This window comes from Neolamprologus brichardi, chromosome 14, assembly GCF_056152115.1.
Source record: "Neolamprologus brichardi isolate AB-2024 chromosome 14, ASM5615211v1, whole genome shotgun sequence".
Lineage (NCBI taxonomy): Eukaryota > Metazoa > Chordata > Actinopteri > Cichliformes > Cichlidae > Neolamprologus > Neolamprologus brichardi.
In genome coordinates, this window is record NC_142117.1 from 41,057,095 (window position 1) to 41,082,394 (window position 25,300).

The 25,300-nt window shown below is 44.3% G+C and overlaps 2 protein-coding genes across 2 annotated transcripts; one reads left to right on the forward strand and one right to left on the reverse strand.

Moving 5' to 3' along the window:
* Window positions 1-10,290: 10,290 nt before the first annotated feature.
* On the reverse strand, window positions 10,291-13,485 carry LOC148099740 (vitamin K-dependent protein C-like). Its single transcript, XM_087851708.1, has 7 exons — window positions 13,430-13,485; window positions 13,230-13,280; window positions 12,185-12,341; window positions 11,993-12,107; window positions 11,578-11,774; window positions 11,375-11,500; window positions 10,291-10,776 (listed from the first exon to the last, which is right to left on the reverse strand). Exons 1-7 carry the CDS (start codon window positions 13,483-13,485, stop codon window positions 10,531-10,533), a joined length of 948 nt encoding a protein of 315 aa, XP_087707834.1. The 3' UTR covers window positions 10,291-10,530.
* Window positions 13,486-13,601: 116 nt separating this feature from the next.
* On the forward strand, window positions 13,602-15,330 carry LOC148099741 (coagulation factor IX-like). Its single transcript, XM_087851709.1, has 2 exons — window positions 13,602-13,610; window positions 13,882-15,330. Exons 1-2 carry the CDS (start codon window positions 13,602-13,604, stop codon window positions 14,347-14,349), a joined length of 477 nt encoding a protein of 158 aa, XP_087707835.1. The 3' UTR covers window positions 14,350-15,330.
* Window positions 15,331-25,300: the final 9,970 nt, after the last annotated feature.

The following is a 25,300-nucleotide window of genomic DNA, read 5'->3' on the forward strand; positions in this document are numbered from 1 at the left end:
CATATTATGAAGTGTTTGCTGTATCAGACAATCATGTTTATTCACAACAATGAAAACAATATAGTGCAGATGAACATGGTGCTGTAATGAATCTGCTCTTAAACACAATAACAAAATACATTTTCCAAGAGAGATGATAATGATTCACATCAGAGTGAAGAACGAATACATTTACAACTGGTTTCTAACATTTATTATAGATCGAACTGATCACTGATAGAAACAGAAGAATATTCAAAATGATACTCTGAGAGATACATGAATGAGATATGGATAAACATCAAATCACATAAAACAAAAAAGCACATAATCATTATAACTGAAATAAAATATGAGCAGAAATAAACAAGAATTAAGTCGAAAGATAGAAAAAGGCAAAATGTTTAAAATATATAATCATATAAGAGACTGAACCGTCCAGTCAGGTCACAGATTCATATCTACAATAATATTTTTGTTTGTTTTTGTTTTGATTTCTTCACTTCTATGTATTATTATTATTATTATTATTATTATTATTATTATTATTATTATTATTATTATTATTATAAGCATATTAAGTGTGTGTCTGAGCTGAAAGCTGCTCTCCTCTCCTGGTTTTCTCTGTCACACAGACCACAACAACACAAAGCATCACCTGCAGACTGCTGAGCAGTATCCACCTGACTCTGTAGAAGGTCGAGTAAACCCCAAAGGGCTCTCTGTAGATCAGAACAAATGTTTCTACTGACACACACTCACCTGACTTAAGACCTGCACACACATACTCTCCTGCATCTTCCAGTGAGACATTAGAGATTATCAGGCTGTCATAGGAACAAGTGAATCTATTGTCATTGCAGTACACAATTTTAACTTCTGTTTGGATCAACTTAATGAACATAAAGCCCACAGGACTAGTTTTCCAATCATCAGAGAATCTCATAGTGACTTCATCTCCCTCTGAGAAAACCTTTACTGCAGGTGGACCAAGTTTAGGGCACACCAAAAGCCAGTACTCATCTTTTACTGTTTCACCTACACAGCTGTAGATACCTGAATCATTTAACATTAGTGATGGAAGTACCAGCGAGAAGTTTCGACCAATTTCTTGATCAGTATTGTAGGAACCTGCGTCCTTCTTCCAAACCGGGGGCGGGTCATGAATGGGGTCCATGAAGGGACACTCCAGCACAGCTGTGTCTCCCTCTGAAGCATAACGTCGCTTTGGTTCTTTGATCAAACGTGCAGAGTAAGTGCTCACACACTGCTGTTGGTTCATCACCAGGCAGATGTAAACAGTTTGTCGTTGATTGAAGACATGAAGAAGTGATGTGTTTGTCACCTCCAGGAAACTTTCTTGGACTTTATTCACCTTCAAAATTCTGTCTTTGAAAATACTCAGCCCGGCTTGTTCCCAATCCCCGTAATGTCTGATCCAACGCACCGTCAGATTCTCACCTGCTTCTTTACATTGTACGTCTACAGTGTCTTCAGGACTTGCGATATCTTCTTGCCCCCTTACTGTCTTACACACAGTCAGGCTGATGTTTCTCTCATATGTCACGCTGCCCTGAGTCCAGCACACTTCTTGGTACAGTCCAGAGTCTGAGTGGGTCAGGCTGTTGAGAGTAAATGAAGGAGAACCATGAAATGTCTCAGGAAATGAGAGTCGTCCTGTCAGGTCTTCATGTACTGTGAAGTTTCTGTTCCAGGGGTCAGAGATGTTCCACAGGACCAGAGTATCTTCACCAACACGTCTGGAGGTGATGCAGGAGCTGTTTTGATCTGGGAGCTTGAACTGTAAAGACTCTCCTTCTTCTTTTATGGCGATAAATTCTTCTGCATGAATGTTGCTGATGAGAGTGAACAGCAGGGAGAAGCAGAGCTGTGCGACTGCAGGCATCCTGCTCAGAGGTCTCGTGGTGAGTGTCGTACAAGCACTGACACTGCTCGCTTCATGAGCTTCCTGTTTGTGGTTGGAGGAGGAACGCCACTTCTTTATCACATCATCAAGGAACACTTTGAAGCATTTGGCTCGATATCACGCCGTATATCTGCTTTCACTCTTCACAGGCCAAAGTGTGGACACGTTTTTTTATACTTTGTTGCATGGGTCCAGGGGTATCAAACATGTGGTCTGGAGCACAGAACCGGCCAGTCACAGTGTCCAATCTGAACCATTACAAGTGAGATAATGTCAGCTTTACCACACAGCCATGAATATTATGAAAATGTAAAAGTCCTTTCTAAACTATTTAAAACTTTTTGAATAGTTTTTTAGTTTCAAAAACAACTAAAAAATGTTGTTTCTTATGTGATCCTTCATAAAACATCACATATTTTCCAACATAATTCAGGGTTTGGTTTGGTCTAAGTAAGCAGAGAAGTCCAGGCATCCAGTTTCCATGCAGATGTTTACATGAAGCTCATCATCTGATGATGAAACTTACTTTGTACCCAAGCAGCCCAACCAGAAATTGAAAGTGTACATGCATCAAGGGACGGAGCGCATCCCGTCAATAGGTCCAAAGTGCAATCGAGGCTAATCCCATGATCTTCTTATTTTCTTGTAGACCGAAGTTGAAAATCTGGCAGTATTTATTTCTGTGATTTTTTTTCCACTCTCAGCTGTCCTTCTCCTGTATTTGGGCCTGTTTGTTAATTTATTTCAATCATGTAAACAATATACAGGTACATTTAGCAAAGAAAATCTGAGAAAAAGATACTATACAAAATAAAGTGAATACATTTCAATATTGCTTCTGTTCTGATTCAGTTACATGTCGAAAGGGAGAGGGAAGAAGTACACACTTATTTAATCCCACCCCTTTGCCATAAGTTATCAGTCAATATTTAGTCACTTACTGATATAATCTGTAATAAAAATAGTGAACAGATTTCTGATATAATATATACTATAATATCACATCATGAAGTTTTCTAAATAGCGACATTCACTTAATTTCAACATTTTCCCTTTACTTTATAGCTCAAGAAGATCATATCTTTATAACTCTTTTTGAACTGTTTTATGTTTGGATATTGCTTCAATTTCATATTCAAACTGTTCCACAGCTTCACTCCATGCACAGAAACACAAAAGCTTCTTCCTGTTGTACGTACCTTCCCTGTTTTGAGTTACAAAAACCCCTTAAATTATAACTTACTCTGAATATAATCTGGCAGTTCCTTATTTTTTGCTTAACACTTAAAGCCAAGTTCACTCATAAAATGTGCCGGTCATAATAACGTTACAGGCTATGCTAGGCTTTGGCCCACATCAGTCTAAAATTGTATGCAACCATGAATAACGTGTTTTGGAAACTAACTGCACAACAGGCAGCACTATTAGTTCTCTCAGTCTCAGAGCAGCATTTCTAATTTTGATTGAAACTGTCAGAGAAAACGGAGCCTCGAGCAGCCAGGATAATAATACTAAAATGTTTAATTATTACTACATTACCTTTGACTAAAACTCTTGTTTGCGAGCAGCTTATTGATCTTGATAAAGACGTGCTGCTTACTTGTGTAAAAACAGTGAAATATAAAAAGTGTTTACTAATTTGTACCAACGTGAGAGAGAAATGGATCTGAAACCACTGAAACCAGAGTGTTTGCAGACACACAGATAATGAAGACATGCTGCTCGGAAATGCTAGATACAGATAAAAATGGAGTGTGTGTGTGTGTGTGTGTGTGCGTGTGTGTGTGTGAGTGTGTGTGTGTGTGTGTGTGTGTGAGTGTGTGTTTGTGTGTGTGTGTGTTTGTGTGTGTTTGTGTGTGTGTGTTTGTGTGTGTGTGTGTGTGTGTGTGTGTGTGTTTTTGTGTGTGTGTTTGTGTGTGTTTGTGTGTGTGTGTTTGTGTGTGTGTCTGTGTGTTTGTGTTTGTGTGTGTGTGTGTGTGTGTGTGTGTGTGTCTAACTGCCTCAGTAATTATGGACCTTATAGTCCTCACAAACACTGTTTCACTAACTTCAGTAAACATTTTACATACATATGTCACACCGTGAACGCAGCGGTGCACGAGCCACTGCAGTGGAGCTCACGTACAGCTTTGTGGTTCAGACTGTTATCACACACAAACAATCAATGCAGGAGAAATAGCGCGTGCACGTGGTAGATGCCGTCATTTACACAGTGCTTCATGCAGGTGTGATAACGAGACTGTTTGACTGCTGCAGGAGAAGATTGTTGATTTATGTATCTGTGCATTTTCAGATTTTTGTGTTCCAGCTGTTGTATGTTTGTTTTTTCTTACAGGTGCAGCAGTTGGTGATTGTGCATTTCTATTTGGACTCTATTCTTTTATTACATCTTGCACTACGACCCCCATGCACCAATGCCGTGCACCGGGTGTGGTAGGCCTTTGTGTTGCTCAGTGAACGGAGTTGATTCAGCACAGTCCTCCAAGCTATGTGCAGTAAATGTACTATCGTCAAGTAAGAAGATTTTAAAAAATAACACTAAAAAAATTCATAGTTTTTCATTAAAACATTTTAATTAATTAAAATAAAATATTTAAAAAAAAAAAAGAAAATTTAAACTCTACCACCACCAAAAATAGAAAAATAAAAATAATAATAAATGATGATAACATGTATTTATTATGTTGCTCTTTGTTTGATTTCTCTTCTGTTTTTTTTCTCCATACAGGTGATCCAGGTGTTTTGTTTTTCTTTTTGTTCCTTCCCCCCTTTCTCATCATCTCTTCTGCCCTCTGTTTTTCTTTCTCTCCCTCTCTTTCTTTCATTCTTTCCTTCTGCCTGTCCTATCCCCCAGTCATGTCTGTCCCGTCTTTAAAAAACAAAAATAAAATAAATTCATATTCATAATAAAGGTCAGTCAAATAGACCAATATGGCCATGATGATCACTTGGTAAAGTAAGTAAGTAAGTAAAATTTTATTTATATAGCACATTTCTAGATAAAAGATCACAAAGTGCTTTACAAGGTAAAAAAAAAAAAAACAGTCAAAAGTTAACAAAATGCAATTTTAAAAAGATGTGTTTTTAGCTGTTTTTAAAAAGTAATCATGGAGTCTGCAGATCTTAAGTTCTGAGGAAGAGAGTCCACAGTCTGGCGGCCACAGTAGCAAAAGCTCTATCACCCTTGGTTTTCAGTCTTGTATACTGAATAACAAGTAGGCCCTGATCACAAGACCTCAGGACCTACTAGGGGCATAGGGCTGTAAAAGTTCGATGATGTAGGCTGGTGCTTGTTCTTGAAGAGCCTTAAATGTCAGAACCAGAATCTTAAAATGGACTCTGAATTCAACGGGGAGCCAGTGCAGCTGTATAAGCAATGGTGTCACATGAGAGTACTTAGATGTTTTTGTCAGAAGCCTTGCTGCAGTGTTTTGGACAATCTGCAGACGCTCCAGGGAGTTTTTGTTTAGACATGTAAACAGTGAATTACAGTAGTCCAATCGTGATGAAATGAATGCATGAATAACAATCTCCAGTTCAGTATGAGATACTATGGGGCTCAATTTAGAAATGTTTCCTAAATGATAGAAGCATGACCGAACCAGAGATTTGACGTGGACATCCAGGGTAAGAGCAGAATCAAAGGTTACCCCGAGGTTCCTAATAGACGATTTCACACATGTTGAAAGAGGACCAAGATCATTCATTATGTTAGGTACATGTCTGTCTGGAGCACATACAAGGACTTCAGTCTTTTCTTCATTAAGTTGGAGGAAGTTGTCAGCCATCCATCCTTTGATGGTTTCTAAGCACACATTTAGAATCTGCAGCTTAGAAACATCTTCAGGTTTAAAAGATATATATAGCTGGATGTCGTCTGCGTAGCAGTGGTAGCAAATGTCCTCAAAGGGGCTCAAAATATGCTGGAGAGGAAGTAGATATATTAAAAACAATAATGGCCCCAGCACAGAACCTTGTGGCACACCATAGGACAGGGACGTGGAAGATGACCTGTACTTAGAGTCCGCCACAGAAAAGTATCGTTCATAGAGATACGAGGAGAACCACTCTAAGGCAGACCCAGATACACCAACCCAGTATTTCAGCCTTTCAAGCAAAATATAATGGTCAACGGTGTCAAAGGCTGACGTGAGGTCCAACATTAGGAGTACAGAACACTTTCCTGCATCGTTTTGCATCAGGATGTCATTGGAAACTCTAAGAAGGGCTGTTTCAGTAGAATGAGCTCTACGAAAGCCAGACTGGAATTTGTCAAAGATATTATGTTTGTCTAAAACTGCTGTAAGCTGCTTAGCCACAACCTTCTCTAGTATCTTAGCAATTAACGGTATTTTTGAGATTGGTCTGTAATTGCTAGTGAGAGATGGGTCCAGCATAGGCTTTTTTAACAGGGGGTGTATAACAGCAGTTTTAAAATAAGAAGGGACTTTACCAGATCCCAGTGAGGTGTGTACTATGGTGAGCACACAGGGACCAATAGAGTGGAAGACATTTTTTAATAACGATGCGGGTAAAATGTCGAGTGAACAGGAGGATGCTTTTGTTGCATTAACTATTTTTTCCAGCTCTGATAGTGAGAAGGGTAAAAAGCTTTCTAAAACGACAGGCCGAGCTGGCGTAGGAACTGACAATGCAGATGCTGATGGGGGCAATTTTTTCCTTACATTACTAATTTTTTCTAGAAAGAAAGAAAGAAATGTTTCACAGTCTTCATTAGAAGAAATAATGGCAGCAGGTGGAGTAGGAGTAATACTATCAGTAATAGTGTCAAATAATACCTTAGCATTACCTCTGCTCTTTGCAACCAGATGAGAAAAATAAGCAGCCCTCGCATCTCTAATTGCATTGTTAAAAGAGGCTAAAAGATCCTTTAAGTAAAGGAGATGAACATTTAAATGAGTTTTTCTCCATAAGCGCTCAGCTTTACGACAATCACGTTTTATGGAGCGGATGTTGTCGTTTAGCCAGGGTAAGGACTTGGAAACAGAAACGGGTCTCATTTTAACCGGACAGATTTCATCTAAAATCGAAAAACAATGGTTATTAAATAGATCTGTTAAGAAATCAACGCCGTTTTGCGGGGATAATGTTAAATTAAAAGCATCCGAGAAATTCTCCGCTGTGGAGGAATTTATGATGCGCGAGATAATTGTCCGGTGAACAGGAGACAAAGGCTCATGAAAAGACATGTTAAAAAGAATACAGTGATGATCAGAGATAAAAATGTCCTCAGAACAAATAGAATCAATATTCAAACCCAAAGTAAAAACAAGGTCCAGCGTGTGTCCTTTGTTATGTGTGGGGCCTGACACATGCTGGGTAAAATGAAAAGAATCCATAATGTTGATAAAACCTCTGGCAAAGAGGTCGGAGTCATCATCAACATGTATGTTAAAATCCCCAACAAAAAGCAGTCTGGACAACCTCATAGTAGAGGACAGGAAGTCGCTAAACTCCGATAAAAACAAGCTATTTGGGCCGGGTGGACGATACACCACAGCACAATAAAAAGGATCCTTACTTCCGATTTTAATAAGCTGTAATTCAAAGGAAAGAAAGTGTCCAACTTTCACTGAGCGGCAGTTGAAACGGCCCTGAAATGCCACCGCGAGACCTCCTCCACGACCAGATCCCCGAGGCTGGCTGATGACGGAATAGCCGTTCGGGCACATTTCAATGAGAGACGAATAGTCCAAGTCCCGCTGCCAGGTCTCGGTCAGAAATAAGAAGTCCAGTTTTTTAGAGGATATAAAATTGTTAAGAACGAACGATTTATTAGTCAATGATCGGGCATTAAAAAGCGCCATGTTCAGCGGGGTGGAAGCATCATTTTTTGCAGAGGCTCGAGTTAAAGGACGTAAATACTCGGGGTTTGAGCCTTCACGCTCGTAGATTCCACTCACCGAGGGGATGAAAAGCCAGTCAGCAGGAGAGTCTGGATGAACCCTTCTGAGGCAGCACGGTCTCGGAGAGCCGGGCCCTGCATATCCAAGCAGGGACGTGGAAAACAAATTCCTCTCCATGGAGCTGTTCTGAGCATAGGTAACAAAGCACGCTCGACATCGCTTTCCAGTCAGACCCCGCCGCCAGAAAAGCCTAAGCTTCACCTGGATACCTGCTCTTCTTCCTCTTCTCCTCCGTGGTTTGCGGGGAACGCTGAGGACGCTTGCCGAGGATCCAGCCACTGGCGGAGGATGGAAAGTGCCAAAGGAGTGCGGAGGAAAGTGCGGAGGATGGAAAGTGCCAAAGGAGGAGGAGGATGAGACATCTTGAGCCATCATTGAAGATCGGATGGATAACAGCGTCAAACGATCATAAACCAAGGCAGCCAGTACATCATTGATACAAATAGAAAACAGCAGAGCAGAGACAAACAGCACGACGAAAGAGCGTGACAAACTGCACCCGGCAGCGGCAAAGCCAAACACAGGCGCCATCATACCGGAAGAGAGATACAAGTGTCTTAGCTTTGATAGGGTAATTCAGTTGTGCAAAGAGTAAATCCACTTTGGCATCTTTCTGCCTTCAGACAACAATTCTGACGGCTAAAGATCCAAACGAGACAGGCAAATAAATAAATAAATAAATAAATAAAACACACTCAGTGTCGACGGATACAGTGTTTGGAAGCGGAGCCCCTTCTCTTTTAAAATCTTCCTGATCGAGTTGTTTGCTTTGTGTTTAGTTAAATGTCACCGGGATAGTCGAAATACACACGTCTCCCTTTCAGCAATATTTCTTTCTTGGTCCACGCAGAAGGAGCAACAAGTCCTTGGTCTTGTATTCCAGAAACTGCGTCACGATAGACCCGGGGCTGGAGCCCGGTGGGGGCTGGAGCCCGGTGGGGGCTGGAGCCCGGTGGGGGCTTGGGGCCGAGTGAGCGGTGGTACCGCTGTATGCCCAGATTGGTGTCAGAGAGGCGCAGTTCCTTCTTTATAAAATTCTCCATGAATTCGAGCATGTTGTCCCGTTCTTCACCCTCCGGTATCCCGTGAACACGTATGTTATTCCTGCGAAAGCGGGCTTCCAGGTTGGACAGACGTGTCTGGAGGTCCTCTTGTAACTGGACACGTCTTTAAGATCCACCTCGGTTACTCTCAGTTCGACCTCCTCCATCCTGCTTGTTACCTCTTTCCTGTCCGTGACCATTTCGTCGAGCCGTTGCCCCACTTCTTTCCTAAACTCCGACATTTCTGTTTTCACAAGTCCAGTCTTTTCCGCTATTTCTCTAAATTATCCTGGACGACTTTCAGCTCAGCGAGAATGTTAGCTTCAATTGCCTCCATAGTTCTGTGTAGCTTTAGCTCGCTAGCACCGTCAACTTCAACTTCCTCCGCACTTTCCTGCCAAATTCCTCTTGTCTTTCTCTCGTTACCCCCCGCCCGGCATACAACTATGAATATTCTTAGTTGTGTTATAACATTTTTCAAGGAGTAACCAGACCGCCCGGGAAGCTGAAAAATGATGCTGCAACCAGTTTCCTCACCCCCCGGTGGTGATGCTGTTCAAGGCTTTTCAAACCACTTGGAGGAGCAAATGTCCCATTTAAAAAAGAAGAGTACCCTTTAACTTTAGTCCCGCCTTCCTCCTGAATCAAATGCCCATTTCAGCTCAGTTCTGCCTCCCGCACAGGTGCTTCAGCCTGCCTCCACCTCCACCTCCACCCCAAAGTATTTTTTGTCCGAGTGGTTTGAGAACTCTGTAAAGCCCGACAGACAGACTTGTTGGGAACCAGTTGGACTGACTGAGTGAACCAGCAGCTGCTGGATCAGACACCAGTGGAAATATTCACCGTGTGAAACCTTTGTCTGTTCTGTTCACGTCTGGCCTCAGGTTGAGCATAAACCTGTGAATGACTGGCAGGCGGCTCATGGCACGATGCTTTATGATGCAACATTGATCTGTTTGTTTCATTGCTGTGTTTCAAAAGCTCTTATTAAAGAACCAGAATCAACATGTTTGCACAACAACGATGACACCATCTGTTTACTGTAATAACAACATTCACATGTTACTGCTTAGACCTGCATTCACTTTAATGTCCAGCAGGGGGCGACTGCTCCGGTCTGATTGTACAGACGTCTGTAGGAAACGATCTGAAGGGTTTGTGGTCTCAGCTGCTGGGTTCACAGCTGATCAGTGAAAATGATCATCAGGACGATAAAAGCTTATTTGTACCGAGCGTGCAGCGCCGCCTGGTCAGCTCGCCTTCACTCTTCCTGCCAGGTCTCCAAATGTTTGAAACCTGAAAAACAACCTCAAACACCAATATGTGACATCACCGTGACCATCTCATATATACAGTCTGTGCGTGTGTGTACAGGTGTGTGAACCAAACATCATCCAGGAACATGAAGCTCACACACGTTGTTTATTCTGTGAATTTTGCTCCTTGACATTTATTCACAAACACAGCAACAGATTCACTGCACTGCTTAAACCTCAGGGTTAGGCTTCCTCTGTGGTATTAAAGTACTCACTATGCACACTCGCTGCACTATTACTGCAGCAGGCCCACGTCAGTGTGGCAGCAGTGTTTGAAGGTGGTCGCAGCTCACTCGGTATCCCATAATCCCCTCTCACGCACGCTCGGCTCTCGGGCTTCACGGGCTCCCGGTGCCGTTCAGGTCCCGTCTCTCCATTGTGTCTCGGATCCAGTTGAGGAAGTTGCCCAGTCGGGTGTAGACGCCGTACTTGCCACGGGTGGCACATTGCTCCCCCCAGCTGACGACCCCGGTCAGGAACCAGGTCCCCCTGTAGTTGACCACGAACGGCCCCCCGCTGTCCCCTCTGCAGGCGTCCTTACTGGCCTCCAGGTAACCTGCGCAGTACATGTTGTCTGTGATTACCTGCAGGAAACACAGGAGGGGCATCAGGGCGCCGTGGGAACGGCTGCGTCTATCGCTGACCCTGCACTGGTTTGATTCGGTCGCAGACGCTCGAGTGAACGGCACACCTGAGACACACCTGTACACCAACGATGCTGACAGCAGAGCTGCTGTGCATCACGTTCAGGTGTCCACAGTCTGCTGAGTGCAGGATTCAGACACCTGTTCATCGAACAGTCCTTCCTGTGAGGACACGTGGACAGGTGTGCTCTTTATCGTACTCTACGACCTGTCGTTCAGCAGTGCTGCTCGCCCTCCTTTCATTCATGACTTCACTACACTCAGTAATCAGATTACAGTTACTTTTAGAAAAGGTCATTACTTGTATTAAGTATGTGCAGCAGTCCCCTGCTAACATGCTAACCTGTGGACCTCCATCCAAAAACTGTCCAGCCCGTCGGTGTTCACCACAAACGTGGCGGTCCATCGACAGCGGGCGTACCAGGTAACCCTCTAAGTAGCCCCCCCCCCAGCAGCTCTTCTAACCGTCACCTGTTGCTGCTCTTTCTCAAACACTGAGTATAGATCTGCGGTTAGGCTCAGGCGCTCAGCTGATCACCTGCTCCGTGGTGCTGATGCAGTCTTTGTAGCCGACCACCGGGAGCGTCACCTTCCTCAGGAACCTCGAGGAGCGGCCCAGGTACTCGGTGGCCCCCCAGCCCGTCACCACGCCGTGGTTGTCCTCCTGGGCACACGGACACAGTGGGCGTCAGACAGACGGGCCGAGTCAGCTGCAGCGCTCATCGTTTCCGATGAAATTACCTTCAGCAGGTGTTTGGAGAGGTGGGTGTCGGGGAGGCAGGCGGGCACTGCGGTGGGGCCCCTCTGAACAGGCCGGGCGAGATAGAGCAGAGCGAGGTCGCTGTCGAAGGTGAAGGCGTGGAAGTGAGGATGAACGATGACCTTCTGGATCTTTATCTGCTGCTCGCCCGGATCGGGGCGCTGCTTGTCGTAGTCGCCTGCAGACAGACACACAAACCCGGCTCACACACCTGCGCTCAGACTGAAGGGACGGCGGCGATGATCCGATGAATCCCTGCTGCAGCCAGCAGAGGGCACACACCTGTGTGTGGTTTTACAGATGTGCAGAAGCCCACACAGATGTGTGAACAGTGTCTGATTACAAAGTGACATGCGTGTTTACACGAGCTGCTCCACCATAAACCGCCGGCCTCACCTATCGTAATGTGGTCCGCAGACTCCTCAAAGCAGTGAGCGGCAGAAACGACCCATCGGTCAGACACCAGAGTCCCCCCGCAGAAGCCGAAGCCGTCAGACCTGCGGATCAGAACCTGGACAGAAACGCTCGGCGTCAGCGCGTTCACACAGAACAAGGTTCTGCTTCGTTATCCCACTGATGCCTCCAAACCTGCCAGGGGCTCCCTCCTCGCCTCTCCAGTGATCCGCCCACGACACGAGGCTGCATCTCGCCACCTCCTGCCCCTCCGCCGTCCGTCAGGTTCCGCTCAGCAGAGAGCGACCGCGATCCAAAGCCTCCATCTGCTGACGGCCGCAGGGGAACGCCACTGAGCAGGAACGGGAAGAAAGATCAGGAAATCAGCTCAGATTAGCCGTGAGACCGACGAAGACACAATGTGAAGAGGCAGACATGAATATATGAATAATGATTAACACCAGTGCATCATGGGAATCCCCCGGCAGCCTATTGCAGCATAACTAAGGGAGGATTCAGGGTCACCTGGTCCAGCCCTAACTATATGCTTTAGCAAAAAGGAAAGTTTTAAGCCTAATCTTAAAAGTAGAGATAGTGTCTGTCTCCTGAATCCAAACTGGAAGCTGGTTCCACAGAAGAGGGGCCTGAAAACTGAAGGCTCTCCCTCCCATTCTACTTTTAAATACTCTAGGAACAACAAGTAGGCCTGCAGAGCGAGAGCGAAGTGCTCTGATAGGGTGATATGGTACTACAAGGTCATTAAGATAAGATGGGGCCTGATTATTTAAGACCTTGTATGTGAGGAGCAGGATTTTGAATTCTGGATTTAACAGGAAGCCAAAACAGGAGAAATCTGCTCTCTCTTTCTAGTCCCTGTCAGGACTCTTGCTGCAGCATTTTGGATTAGCTGAAGGCTTTTCAGGGAGTTTTTAGGACTTCCTGATAATAATGAATTGCAGTAGTCCAGCCTGGAAGTAATAAATGCATGAACTAGTTTTTCAGCATCACTCTGAGACAGGATATTTCTAACTTTAGAGATGTTGCACAAATGGAAGAACGCAGTCTTACATATTTGCTCATCTGTATCATCTGTATACCAACGTATGCAGCGTGAGGCCGTCTGTCCCACAGCTAAGCAGCTAAATCTCCAACAGAACGGCTGAAGCAGAAGAGAGTGGAGCTGCTGCAACGGTCCAAAGTCCAGAGCTCAGACAGCTGTGCACAGATTAAAGCTGCAAACCTCAATAAGCCAAAGCAGCGGTGAAGAAGAGTGGGCCCAAACTCCTCCACCCTGGTGAGACACAGAAACATCACAACTGAAGGAGGAGCTACAAGCTGCTAACCTCTGCATTTGACACAGGCTCAGCTTTCATTTGAATCCTTTTAGAAGCTGAGAGAAAAAGATTATGTTCATGTCCTGATATGTAAAACCTTTTTCACATGACTGCAAAGGTCTTCGGTGAGACGGTGAGTGTGAGGCTCCTCGTGGACGCCATCATGTCAGTTCTAAAACAGCGAGGGTTGGTGTGATGAAGTTCAAAGTGTTTTGAAACCACAGTGAAGTCCACTGACCTGGTCGAGGCTTGACGACCTATAAATCTGCAGGGGAAGAATGCTTTGGGTGGGTGTGATGCAGAAGCGTTTCTCCATATTTATCCTCCAAAGCTGCAGCAGGTGGCGTCCAGATGAAGCAGAGGTGTAGCCCGGAGGAAACTCGCTCCTGTCCAGCAGCGTTCGTCTCAGAGACACGTCTGCTTTGGGCTGGATGTGGACACGTTTGCTTTATTTACAGTATTTTTGAATCACATGTTTCTTTATGTCTTTAAAATAACGATGTAAATATTTTACTGATCTGTCTGCTGGTTGACCTCTGACCTCTGTCTTTACCCCAGGATGACCCCCTGGCACCTCTCCCCAACTCTCTGGGTGTGGTTGCCGGTTGGGGAATCTCCAACCCCAACGCCTCTACTTCTTCCTCCCCCTCATCCACTCTGACCTTTGACCCTGCGTCGGACACCGACCTCGAGATGACCTCTGACCTCCTGCAGTATGTGAAGCTGCCTGTGGTCTCCCAGGCCGAGTGTGAGGCGAGCTACGCCTCGCGCTCCGTCAGCTACAACATCACTGACAACATGTTCTGTGCCGGCTTCTTCGAGGGGGGGCGGGACACCTGCCTAGGGGACAGCGGGGGTGCGTTTGTAATGGAGGACGAGGTCAGCCGGAGGTGGGCGGTGTTTGGGTTGGTGTCCTGGGGCGGACCGGAGGAGTGCGGGAGTCTGAGAGTGTATGGAGTCTATACCCGAGTGGCCAAATATGTGGAGTGGATTCAGAGTCACCTTCACGCTGCCCCCTGGTGGTGATGCTGGGTTTACTTTATTTTTATTGGTGCTTTTGTATATTTTTTACAAAACATTCAGACCTTTAACAAGTACAGAGCGCTAGGCTAGCAAAGACGCATTAAAGAAAGGCATCCATTTATGGTACAATCAAACAGGTGAATTACAGCAATGACACTTTTGGTACCAGAATTTATAATATTTTTCCATTCAAGTAAAGGTCCCGTTTTTCCAGTACTTCTCAAATTTATCAGCAGCAAGTCTCAATGAAAAAGTCTCCATTGTGTAAATTTCCTTGATAATGCCTATCCAGTCCAAACATGACGGTGGATCCACGTTTAGCCATTTGCGAGTTATTCTTTGCACCAGCCAGTAGTTTTAATAAAAGATATTTGTCCGATTTCCTCCTTGGGGCAAATCTCACAGATAAAACAGTGAAATCAGGGTTCAAGTTCAAGCCCATCATGGTATTGATTTCTGTAATCACTACTAGCCAGTAGGGGACAATCTTCAGCACCTCTGTAGGCCCGCCCCAGGAGATGGATAAACCCAGCATTTCATCAACACTGTGATGAGACCTTTGGTTTGTGTAATGTTATAAATACTCTGATACTCCCCAGAAGCTCCAGACTTTTACATAAAGATATTATATTCAGTCCTGTAGAAAGTTATATATTTAAAAATATGTGATCCTCTCTGGTTACTCTGGTATGAATAACTCTGAATCACTTTTTTGACAAGTTTGTAGTTCAACATACAAGTGACGACCTTTGACCTTCATCAGGTTTTATTTAATTGTGTCAGAGAAACTCAAACATGCTCTTCGTGCAGCTGAGTACATCAAGTGTTTAAAACAGAAGCTGTGCAGGTCTGAGATCAGCAGCTTTGTGAAACACCAAACTGAGGTCCTGTTAATGCTGATATATAGTGACACAGTTACATGAGTGATTAATCCTTTTGTTTTTTGTCTTTAACTTTATCAATAAAGCTGCAGCTTTCACTACAGCACATGTGGTACTCTAACCTTTGTACTGTTTCCATCAGTTCATTTTGCAGTTAACATGTGAACATGTTGGATGATCTGTCTGCTGTCACTGGGTGGTGCTGAGGTCTGAATCTGAGGGCAGCTCCTGTAATCACAAAGACAACAGAACCATCAAACTCACATATAAATTTTATCCCTCAATATTGAAATAAAGCTGATTCTTCTGTCCTCACACACTCAGGATCTGAAGTTCTTCTCTTACATTATTTTCAGTATTACAGTACACTACAGTACTTTAATCCATAGTTCCTGATTAATGAGGAGTTACTGAAGTACAAGCTTTTAAAAAAATGTTACTGTCTTTACAGATGTGGCAAGAGACTGAAAACATGCTGTTGTTTGCACATCTTTAATATTCAGCTCTGCACAGGAGCTGCAGCAGGGTGCAGCCTGTTGCTTTTACAGTATAATACTTGTAATAAAAGTACAGTAACAGTAATTAGTGACTGAGCAGCCCGGAGCGTTTCTCTTGATTTCTTTAGTAAATGCATTCACCTGCACAGCTAAACGAACCCTGACAGCCGAGTGCTCATCTTAGCTAGCTAGGTCTCAGGAGCTAGCTAAGGACGGTAGTTACGGAGTAGCTTACAAACACGTTTAACTTACCGAAACAGTGCAGCGGGGCCTCGGGTCCTTCTGTCGGGTAGTCCAGTTTACTGAAGAACACCTCAGGCTGTCAGGTTAAAACACTCGGTCGTGTTTTCGTAGCGTAAACGCTGGTCCTCCTCTCAGAGCCTACGCTCTATCTGCTATTCGCGAACAGAGATACGCAAGTTTCTCCGTGACTGCAGCTGTCAGTCAAAGCTCTTATGATGACGTTTCACCCCAATTTAACATCACCGCGGTAGGAATTAGAATCAAACTTATGGGACGTGAGGGTCTGGGGGCGCTCCGGCTCTGGCCTGGGGCCCTGGCCGGGCCTCGGGGGCCTGGGTCCTGGTTGGTGCGTTGCCGGGGTTGTGGGCCGGTGGGTATATGGGGGCCCGCCACTGGCGCGGGGTGCCGCCGGTGCGCCGAGCCACCTGGGGGGCTCTTCAACTGGTGGGGGGGGGGGGGGGGGGGGGGGGTTGTCACATCTTGCAGGAGCTTTCCTCTCTCAGGAACTCTCTCTGCAAGAGGGGGAGATACAGGAGAGGTGGAGGAAGATCTCAGCCTGGGCGTCTATTGTCTTATGTAGTCTGGAAGATGAGTGGATGATGGGGTGGGTGCAGTTTTCTCTGTGGTGGGGTTGGGTGGACTGCCCCGGGCTCTGTGGGGCCGGGCGGCGCCGCTGCGCTGGGCCCCGGTTCGGATGGGCCTGGGCCCCCCTTCCCTGGCGGGTCGCGGAGTATGGGGGTGCCTACTGGGGTCAGCGGGGGAGCTGGCCCCAGGGAGGGGTCAATTGCCCCTCCCTTCCTTCCCTCCCCATCTCCAGCTGCCTCCCTCTTCCCGCTCCACCACAACCACCCACACATGCAGGGCCTTGGAGTGGGGGTGTGTCACCAGGGTGCAGAGGGGGTAACCCCCCCCTCTGTCCCCTTCTGGCTGCCTCTGCCTCAATTTTATCCCGCAACTTAGACATTCACATTACTCACACTCTCATTACACATACATATAGGATCTTGGGGGTGGGCACGCTACACGGAATCTCAATTACCATCAGGGTGTACACCTCACCCCTGGCGTCGTTGCCCACCTCTCAATTTTAAATACACGTAGACATTGAGGGCTAGCAGGAGGGACTATGCGCTTACCTGCTGCTCTCTGGCAGGTAGCTCCATGCCCTCCTGGGTTTTAAATGCACCTTAGAACACACATACATCAACACTACAATGAGCGGGTGGAGGGAGGTTAGGAGTCTTCTCTCACCCTCGTTCTCTGCGGTCTGCTGGAGCAGGGGGGCTAGGAGGAGGAGTTGGCCGTCCGACTGGGGTCCGGAATGTGGGGCCTCCCTGCTGCTGCGGAGTCGGGGCGGTCTGCTTCTCCCCACCGCAGGGAAAAAGGGTAACACAACCTGGGTCTGGGTGCAGTTCCCCCCCCCAGGGGCAAGGGTACCTAGACCCGGTTTGTAGAGTACGCTTGGGGAGTGTGATTGTGTGTACAGCGTCTCTTTATGTCTGTCTCCACGTTGGTTAAGTGTGGAGTAAGTGCATATGAGAGCATGAGGGTGGGAATGGATGTTTGTATCTGTGTGTGCCTGTATGTCTGTGTCCATATGTCAGGTTGGGTATCAGACGCCACCTCTCTGAGGACAGCTCAGGCCCTCCAAGGTTTGGAGGCCTATCTCCCCCCACCACTTCCCCTGCCGGGGGCGGACTCCCTCAGACATCGGTGCGTTGGTGGTTCTTTGTGTCCGGGGGTGGGCGTCCGGGTGCACACCGGCTCACTCCTTGGCGGCTGCTTATCGGGGCCTGGAGCCTGGGGCTCGCTTGGGCCACTTCGGAGATGGGGTGCCCCCGGCCTCTCGGCCTGGGGCTCGGTCACTCAGGCACAGCTGGCTGCCGGCGGAGCTCACGGGCACGTCGCTGCAACCCCCCCTGGCTTCTGCTCCGTGGCTGCTGGGTGACCCCTCATTTGGGACTCTCCTCAGCTCTTTCTGGGACAGTGGCACGGCTGCCCCTCTGTTGGTCTTCCTTGGTCTCTTGTGTTCTGGGGGCCTCTGGATGTCTGGAGTTTTGATCTCCTCCATACCTGCTTCATGCCCTGGAGGACGGGGCAGTGGCCCCCCACACCCTCTAGCAGATCATTACATGAGGGAACCTTTTAAGAAAACAAGCGCGTCCATGCTCACAGGTGTACACACGGGTGATCACACACACAAACTACACCCTTTTTGGCTCCTACCTCAATGCACACTGTGCTGTCGATCTTACGTGCTGCACAATAATGTTTAATATTTAGTATTTACTGTCATATTCCCATATATCATTGTGATGTTGTTTATTGTATTACTCTCGTTTTCTTCTGCTTGTTTTCTTTTTTCTTTCTCAACAGGTGATCCAGGTGATCGATACATGTATTTTTTTTTTTTTTTTTTTTTTTGCTTATTCTGTTTTTTGCCCTTCTCCCCCGTCCCTCTTCTCAACTGTTTTTCTTTCCCTCTTTCTTTCTCCCTTTTCTTTCCCCCAGTCAAGTCTGTCCCGTATTCAGCAAGTGAAAATAAAATAAAGAATAAAAGGTGAATCAAATGGACCATTACGGCAAAGCTGGGATGGTCAATTTGGTAAAGAAAATCCGTTGGGCATCTTTCTTCGCCTTTAGACAATAATTCTGATGGCAAAAGAGCCAAACGGGACAGGCAAAAGAAAAAAAAAGAGAAAAAAAAAAGGAAAAAAAAAAAGGAAAAAAAAAAAAAAAAAAAAAAAAAAAAAAGAAGAACACCTCAGGCTGTCAGGTTAAAACACTCGGTCGTGTTTTCGTAGCGTAAACGCTGGTCCTCCTCTCAGAGCCTACGCTCTATCTGCTATTCGCGAACAGAGATACGCAAGTTTCTCCGTGACTGCAGCTGTCAGTCAAAGCTCTTATGATGACGTTTCACCCCAATTTAACATCACCGCGGTAGGAATTAGAATCAAACTTATGGGAAAGGAGACCCCTTGGACATCAATCAGCGTGATGAGAACTATTGAAAACAAAAGAAAGAATCTTTGGAAAAAAATTATCTAAGGAGAATTAATTAATTTTAGTCTGACCCCAGTCCCATCCGCTAACATGGAGGAGGCGGGGTTTATGACCTATACTGCAGCCAGACACCAGGGGGCGATATAGACGTTTTGGCTTCATTTTTGGGGAGCTGTCGCGTCGTCCATGTTTTCTACAGTCAATGGTCCAGTCGGGGTCACATAGGTCACAAAAGATTCTTTATACTTTTCATGTCATATCTTATCTTTTGCTGGGTTTTTAATTTTCTGAATAAATCTGTCAGTGTGCTGTTTCCGTATCCTCCACGAAAGGAGTTTCTTGGATTTGGGACCATTTTCATAATAATTCTGCTTAATGAATTTAGCCCTTTTCTCTATTTGGTCATCATATAACCTGTTTAATATCTGCTGTGCTTCTTTCATTTGTGATAAGGTGTCATCATTGTTACTTTTCATATGTTCTGATTGTAGGTGTTTCAGTCTCGTAGTGAGGTCTTTTAGATACTTCTCTGAGGACCACAAAATTAGCTTCCCTCTAAGAACTGCCTTCGCTGCATCCCATAAAATACTGAGGAGAAACATGTTATTATAGTCCATGTATTCCTTAAATTCTTCTTTTACAAACCTTTTGAATTTGACATCATTTAGTAGACTAGTATTAAGCGTCCATGAGTGCAGAAGTGTCAGGTACAGGCCTGCATGGTCCGAAATATCTCTCAGCCCTATATCACAATTTACAATCCTGTGCTTATCAAAGTGTGACATAAACAAATAGTCCAGTCTTGAATACATATGGTGGGAATGTGAAGAAACAGTATATTCCCTCCATACGTTGACCAACCCTGCTTCTTTTAACATATCGAGCTTCTGATTGTGACACTTTAGTTTTACTGGACGTGTCCAGAAAAAGTGAATATCTCCACCACATATTAATACGCCTGATGTTTCTGTTGTAATTGATTCAAAAAGGGTCCTGATCAGCTGTTTATCGGTCCCTGGCCGTCTGTACACATTAAACAGTCTAACGTCCTTGGGATCTGTGACCCTTTAACCAGTATATAACGCCCCTCCTTATCTCTGATTTGTGAGGAAAGTTGGAAATGTACTTTGACAATAAGATGGCGTGTGGGATATGTGAGGAATAATACAGATTTTTAAACCCCATTTTACACAATTTTTTGTGCTCGGTGGCAGAAAGATGTGTTTCTTGCCAGAAAATGGTAAATGGCCTATATTTGTACAGCGCTTTACACACACATTCACACACTGGTGATGAAGCTACATTGTAGCCACAGCCACCCTGGGACGCACTGACAGAGGCGAGGCTGCTGGACACTGGCGCCACCGGGCCCTCTGACCACCTCCAGTAGGCAACGGGTGAAGTGTCTCGCCCAAGGACACAACGACTGTCGGAGCCGGGGCTCGAACCGGCAGCCTTCTGATTACAAGACGAACTCCCAACTCTTGAGCCACGATCCCCCCCCAAAGAAAAGATGGAGTCCCAGAGAGCCCCTCGTAGTGCTGCTGGGTGATCTCCGCTCATCATAGCAGCGCTCTTGGAGAAAGCCAGTAACATCCCATAACTGCGGTCAAACCTATTACTCTTATTTTACAGAGAACTGCAGTCTTAGATTAGGTGTTACTATCCATACGCTTGAATCCCTGGAGCTTTTCCTGGATCTCTTTCATCCGTTCCTCCCGGGTCTGCCGCGGCGCTCCGCTCGCTCTTTCCCAGAATGGCGTCCTCGGCTTGTGTCTGGGGATGCGTGGTATTGGGTCGTCTGCTCCCTTTACCATCAACTTCCTCTTCTCCAGGTCTTCGGATGCGTCGTAAATCACGGGCCCGTTTTCATAAAACACACAGTCTGGGACAGTGGTGCAGCTGCTGAGTGACCCTCATCTGGGACTCTCCTCAGCTCTTTCTGGGACAGCAGCTGCCCCTCTGTTGGTCTTCTTGGTCTCTTGTGTTCTGGGGGCCTCTGGATGTCTGGAGTCTTGATCTCCTCCATACCTGCTTTATTTTTTTTTCTCAAAGATTTATTTATTGCTTTTCCCAACAACATTTTAACCAACAGGAAGAGAGAGTTCAAATAAAATAAAAGAGAAAATTAATAAGAAAATTAAAAAAAAAAAAATTGAGTGTATAATAGTGATGTATGTACATTATATATGAATAGTGTTAGGGGAACACATAGATATAGTTATACATACTCTCCCATGTAGATCATTCAGATATTATTACAGGAAAAAAAAAATATATATATATACATATATATATACACATACATATACACATACACACACACACACATACATATATATATATATATATATACATACATACATATATACATATACACATATATACACATATATATACATACACATATGCATATAGATAAATAAAATAAAACAAAACAAAACAAAACAAAACACCCCCCCCCCCCCAAAAAAAGTAAAAAAAACCAAAAAACCAAAAAACAACCAAAAAAACCCCAAAGAAACCCCAAAAAAACCCACACAAACAAAAAAAAAAAAAAACAAAACAAAAAAAAAACAGGAAAAAAAAACAACACAAGGGTTAACAGATAGTGCTCCAGAAAAATATAAAACAAGTATAACATAGTGAGACATAGGTTTAAGTGCATTATTCCAGGGCTTCAGGCTGAAGTTTAGTCCAAGGGTGTCAAATTAGTTAGAGAGGCATCTGAACTAACGGTTGCAGTGATAAACTGTGTCCTCTTCAGTTCCAGTCCATTTAATTTCACTTCTCTTCTCCTGTCCTATTGAGCAGTCCAGCACTCGCAGGCCCCCCAGGTTCTCTTTAACAGCTGCAACACTACTTCTCCTATACAGGTTGAATGGATATAGTCATTTCTATTCACTATCGATCGTCTTCTCACTTTCCAAAAATAACAAAAAATTTCCCCACATTTTTTTAAAGGAAGCATGTTTACCCTTTATCATAGACGTAAGTTTCTCCAAAGCAAGGGATTTTGACAGTGTCGATAACCAAGTTCTCAGGTGTGGTCTACTAATGGATCTCCATGATTTGGCTATGCTATATTTCGCCTGTAACAGGCAGAAGATTGTGGTTTTTTGGTTAACCTTACTCAGCTGGATTTCAGCGGGGAAAATTCCTAGGATGCATAGTTTAGGACACAGTTTCAGCTTGACACTTGTAATATGCGCAATTACATCTAAAACTTCTTTCCAAAACTTTTGGATTTTTGAGCATTCCCATAGGCAATGCATCAGTGTGCCTTTTCCCCCACATTTAACACATATGTCTGGGGTTTTGGGGTCAAATTTGTTTAATAATGTTGGGGTGATATATGTTCTCATTAACCATTTATACTGAATTAGTTTAAATTGGGTGTTTATAGATTGTGTTTGGGCTTTCAAGCAGGCTTTTTGCCATTCTTCTGTAGTTATTCTACACTCTAAGTCTTGACACCATGCAAGTCTTTCTTTTTCTGAGGATGTTTGAGAGCCGTCTCTGAGGTTGCTGTAAAAACGGGATATTAAACCCTTCTTCAGCTGATGGTTTATTGCTATGTCCTCTAATGAGTTTAGAGTGGGCAATGTTAAGGATTTTTGAGTTTTTGAAATGAAGCTTCTGATTTGAAGAAATTTGAAAAAGTGTTTAGTTGGAATGCCAAATTTCTCTGTCAAGCCATTAAAACATAGTAGGGTGTCCTTGTCAAATAGGTCTGCAACTTTGCACAGGCCTCTGACGGCCCACATTTTAAAGCCCAAATCTTTCCAGCCGGGTTTAAAGGCCCTATTGCCCCAGATAGGTGAGAATTGGGATAGTGCTGGCGTTTCATTTTTAAACTTGAGTGCGTCGAACCAGACACGGATGGTATTTTTAACAAAGAGGTTTGGTGTATCTTTCATCAGATCTTTATACTTTGCGGAGTACAGGTAAGTGCTGAGCGGTAAGGGGGTAGTGCTTGTCCTTTCTAGATTTACCCAGGGTAAGGTTGTTGTTGAAAACCAGCATGAGGCCGCAGAAAGCTGGGCAGCCCAGTAGAACCATTTGAGGTTTGGAACACACAGACCTCCCCTGTCATACGGGAGATATAGTAGCGAAAGGCGCAGTCTGGCTCGTCTGTTATTCCAAATGAATTTAATGAATATTGTTTTTGCCTTTGTGAAGAAGTCATCTGGAGGGCTGAGAGGAATGACTTGGAAGAGATATAGAAATTTTGGAAGAACGTTCATCTTGAGAATATTTACACGTCCAATCAAAGAGATTGGCAGCATAGACCATCTATTGATTAAGTCAACAACAGAGTTGATAGTAGGAGTGTAATTTGCATGTACCAAATCGTTAATTTTTGGTGTGATTTTTATACCTAGATAGGTAAGACTGTCTCTGGCAACTTGAAACATTGTTTGAATAGGTGGTTTAATTCTTTCAGAATGTTTAAAGAAGAGGATGGCCGACTTAGATTCATTAATTTTATAACCGGAGATATTACCAAAGAGATTAATTGTTTTGAGTAGCTGGGGAATTGAGCTCTTTAATTTGGACAGCATTAAGATAATGTCATCCGCGAATAATCCAATTTTGGACTCAATATTATTTGTTCTAATGCCAGAGATATTTTGATTGCTCCTTATCGCAATAGCCAATGGTTCTATTGCTAGGACGAAAAGAAGAGGCGAAAGGGGACAGCCTTGACGTGTACCTCTGCCTAGATAGAATGGTCTAGATATGATATTGTTAGTTCTAACTGAGGCTATAGGTTTATCATATAATATTTTGACCCAGGTCATGAAATAACTGCCAAAGCCAAATTGAGACAGTACCTTATAGAGATAGTTATGTTCGACCCTATCAAAAGCTTTTTCTGCGTCCAAGGAGAGCAGAGCCATGTCTGAATGTTCTGAATTTGAGTAAAGTACATTCAATACTCTGCGAATACCATGCTGCGCTTGCCGGCCTTTTACAAAACCATTCTGGTCAGTATCAGCAAGAAGATGAAGGTACCGTTCAAGTCTGTTTGCCAGTACTTTACTTATTATCTTGGCGTCAGAGTTTATTAATGAGATTGGTCTATAAGATTCACATTTTGTGGGTGGTTTCCCAGGCTTAGGGAATACCGTTATGAGAGCATTACGCAAGGAGGGGGGAAGCTCTTTTAAATCATAACTTTCCACTAGCATGTCGTACAGAGGGCGTACTAATTTGTCTTTAAATATTTTGAAAAGGTCTAGTGGGATTCCATCTGGGCCGGGAGTTTTTCCCATTTTTAATTTATCAATTGCAATCGACAGTTCACTCATAGATAACTGAGAGTCTAATTCGCATCGAGCTTCTTAAGAGAGTGAAGGGATGTTTATTGAGTCAAAGAAGGATTCTAGTGATTCTTGAGTCGCATCTCCTATTGAGGTATATAATTGTGAGTAGTAGAGTTCAAAGAGTTCATTTATTCTGTGAGGATCTGTGGTGTTTTCGTCTGCAGTTCTAATTTCATTTATTGTTTGTTCGTTCAGTAGCGTTTTTATGCGCCATGCCAAAAGTTTTCCTGCCTTCTCTCCCTGGTCATAGTAGGTCTGTCTCAGTCTAAGTAGTCCTGCTGAGGCTTTCTCAGTAGTTAATTTATCATATTTTGCTCTCAATCTTAAAAGTTTTTGTTGTTTTTCTTTAGAGTCATTTAGGTTTATCTCAAGTTCCACTTCTTTTATTTGACCTTCGAGGTCCAACATCTCAGTATAATTTTTATTTGCTTTGTTTTTGGTGTAGCTTATCATCTGCCCACGAATAAAAACCTTAAAGGCTTCCCATCTTACTGAGGCTGTAGTTTCGGATTTATTAAAGTAGAAATAGTCATCAATATTTTTGCCTACATATTCCAAGAATTTTTGATTATGCACCCAGTGTGGTTTTAAACGCCAAATAGGATTACGTCATACCTGCTTTATGCTCTGGAGGACGGGGCTGTGGCCCCCCCCCACACCCTCTAGCAGATCATTACATGAAGGAACCTTTTAAAAACAAGCGTCCATGCTCACAGGTGTACACACGGGTGCTCACACACACAAACTACACCCTTTTTGGCTCCTACTTCAAAGCACACTGTGCTGTCGATCTTACGTGCTACACAATAATGTTTAATATTTAGTATTTACTGTCATATTCACATAGATCATCGTGATGTTGTTTATTATGTTGCTCTGTTTCTTCTGCTTGTTTTCTTTTTTCTTTCTCAACAGGTGAAATTAAAAAAGTATCTACTGCTAGCTAGTTTATTGTGATCGTGTTGTTTTTATTATGTTGCTCTTTTTTGTTTGATTTCTC

Bases quoted from the DNA above. Each gene is read 5' to 3' on its own strand.
- LOC148099740 (XM_087851708.1), bottom strand. From the start codon at position 13,485: ATGGCGTCCACGAGGAGCCTCACACTCACCGTCTCACCGAAGACCTTT. The intron at 13,281-13,429 runs GTGAAAAAGGTT...GTGTCTCACCAG, and splicing joins CCGAAGACCTTTGCAGTCAT to GGTGGAGGAGTTTGGGCCCA. The intron at 12,108-12,184 runs GTTTGGAGGCAT...GTTTCTGTCCAG, and splicing joins GAGGAGGGAGCCCCTGGCAG to GTTCTGATCCGCAGGTCTGA.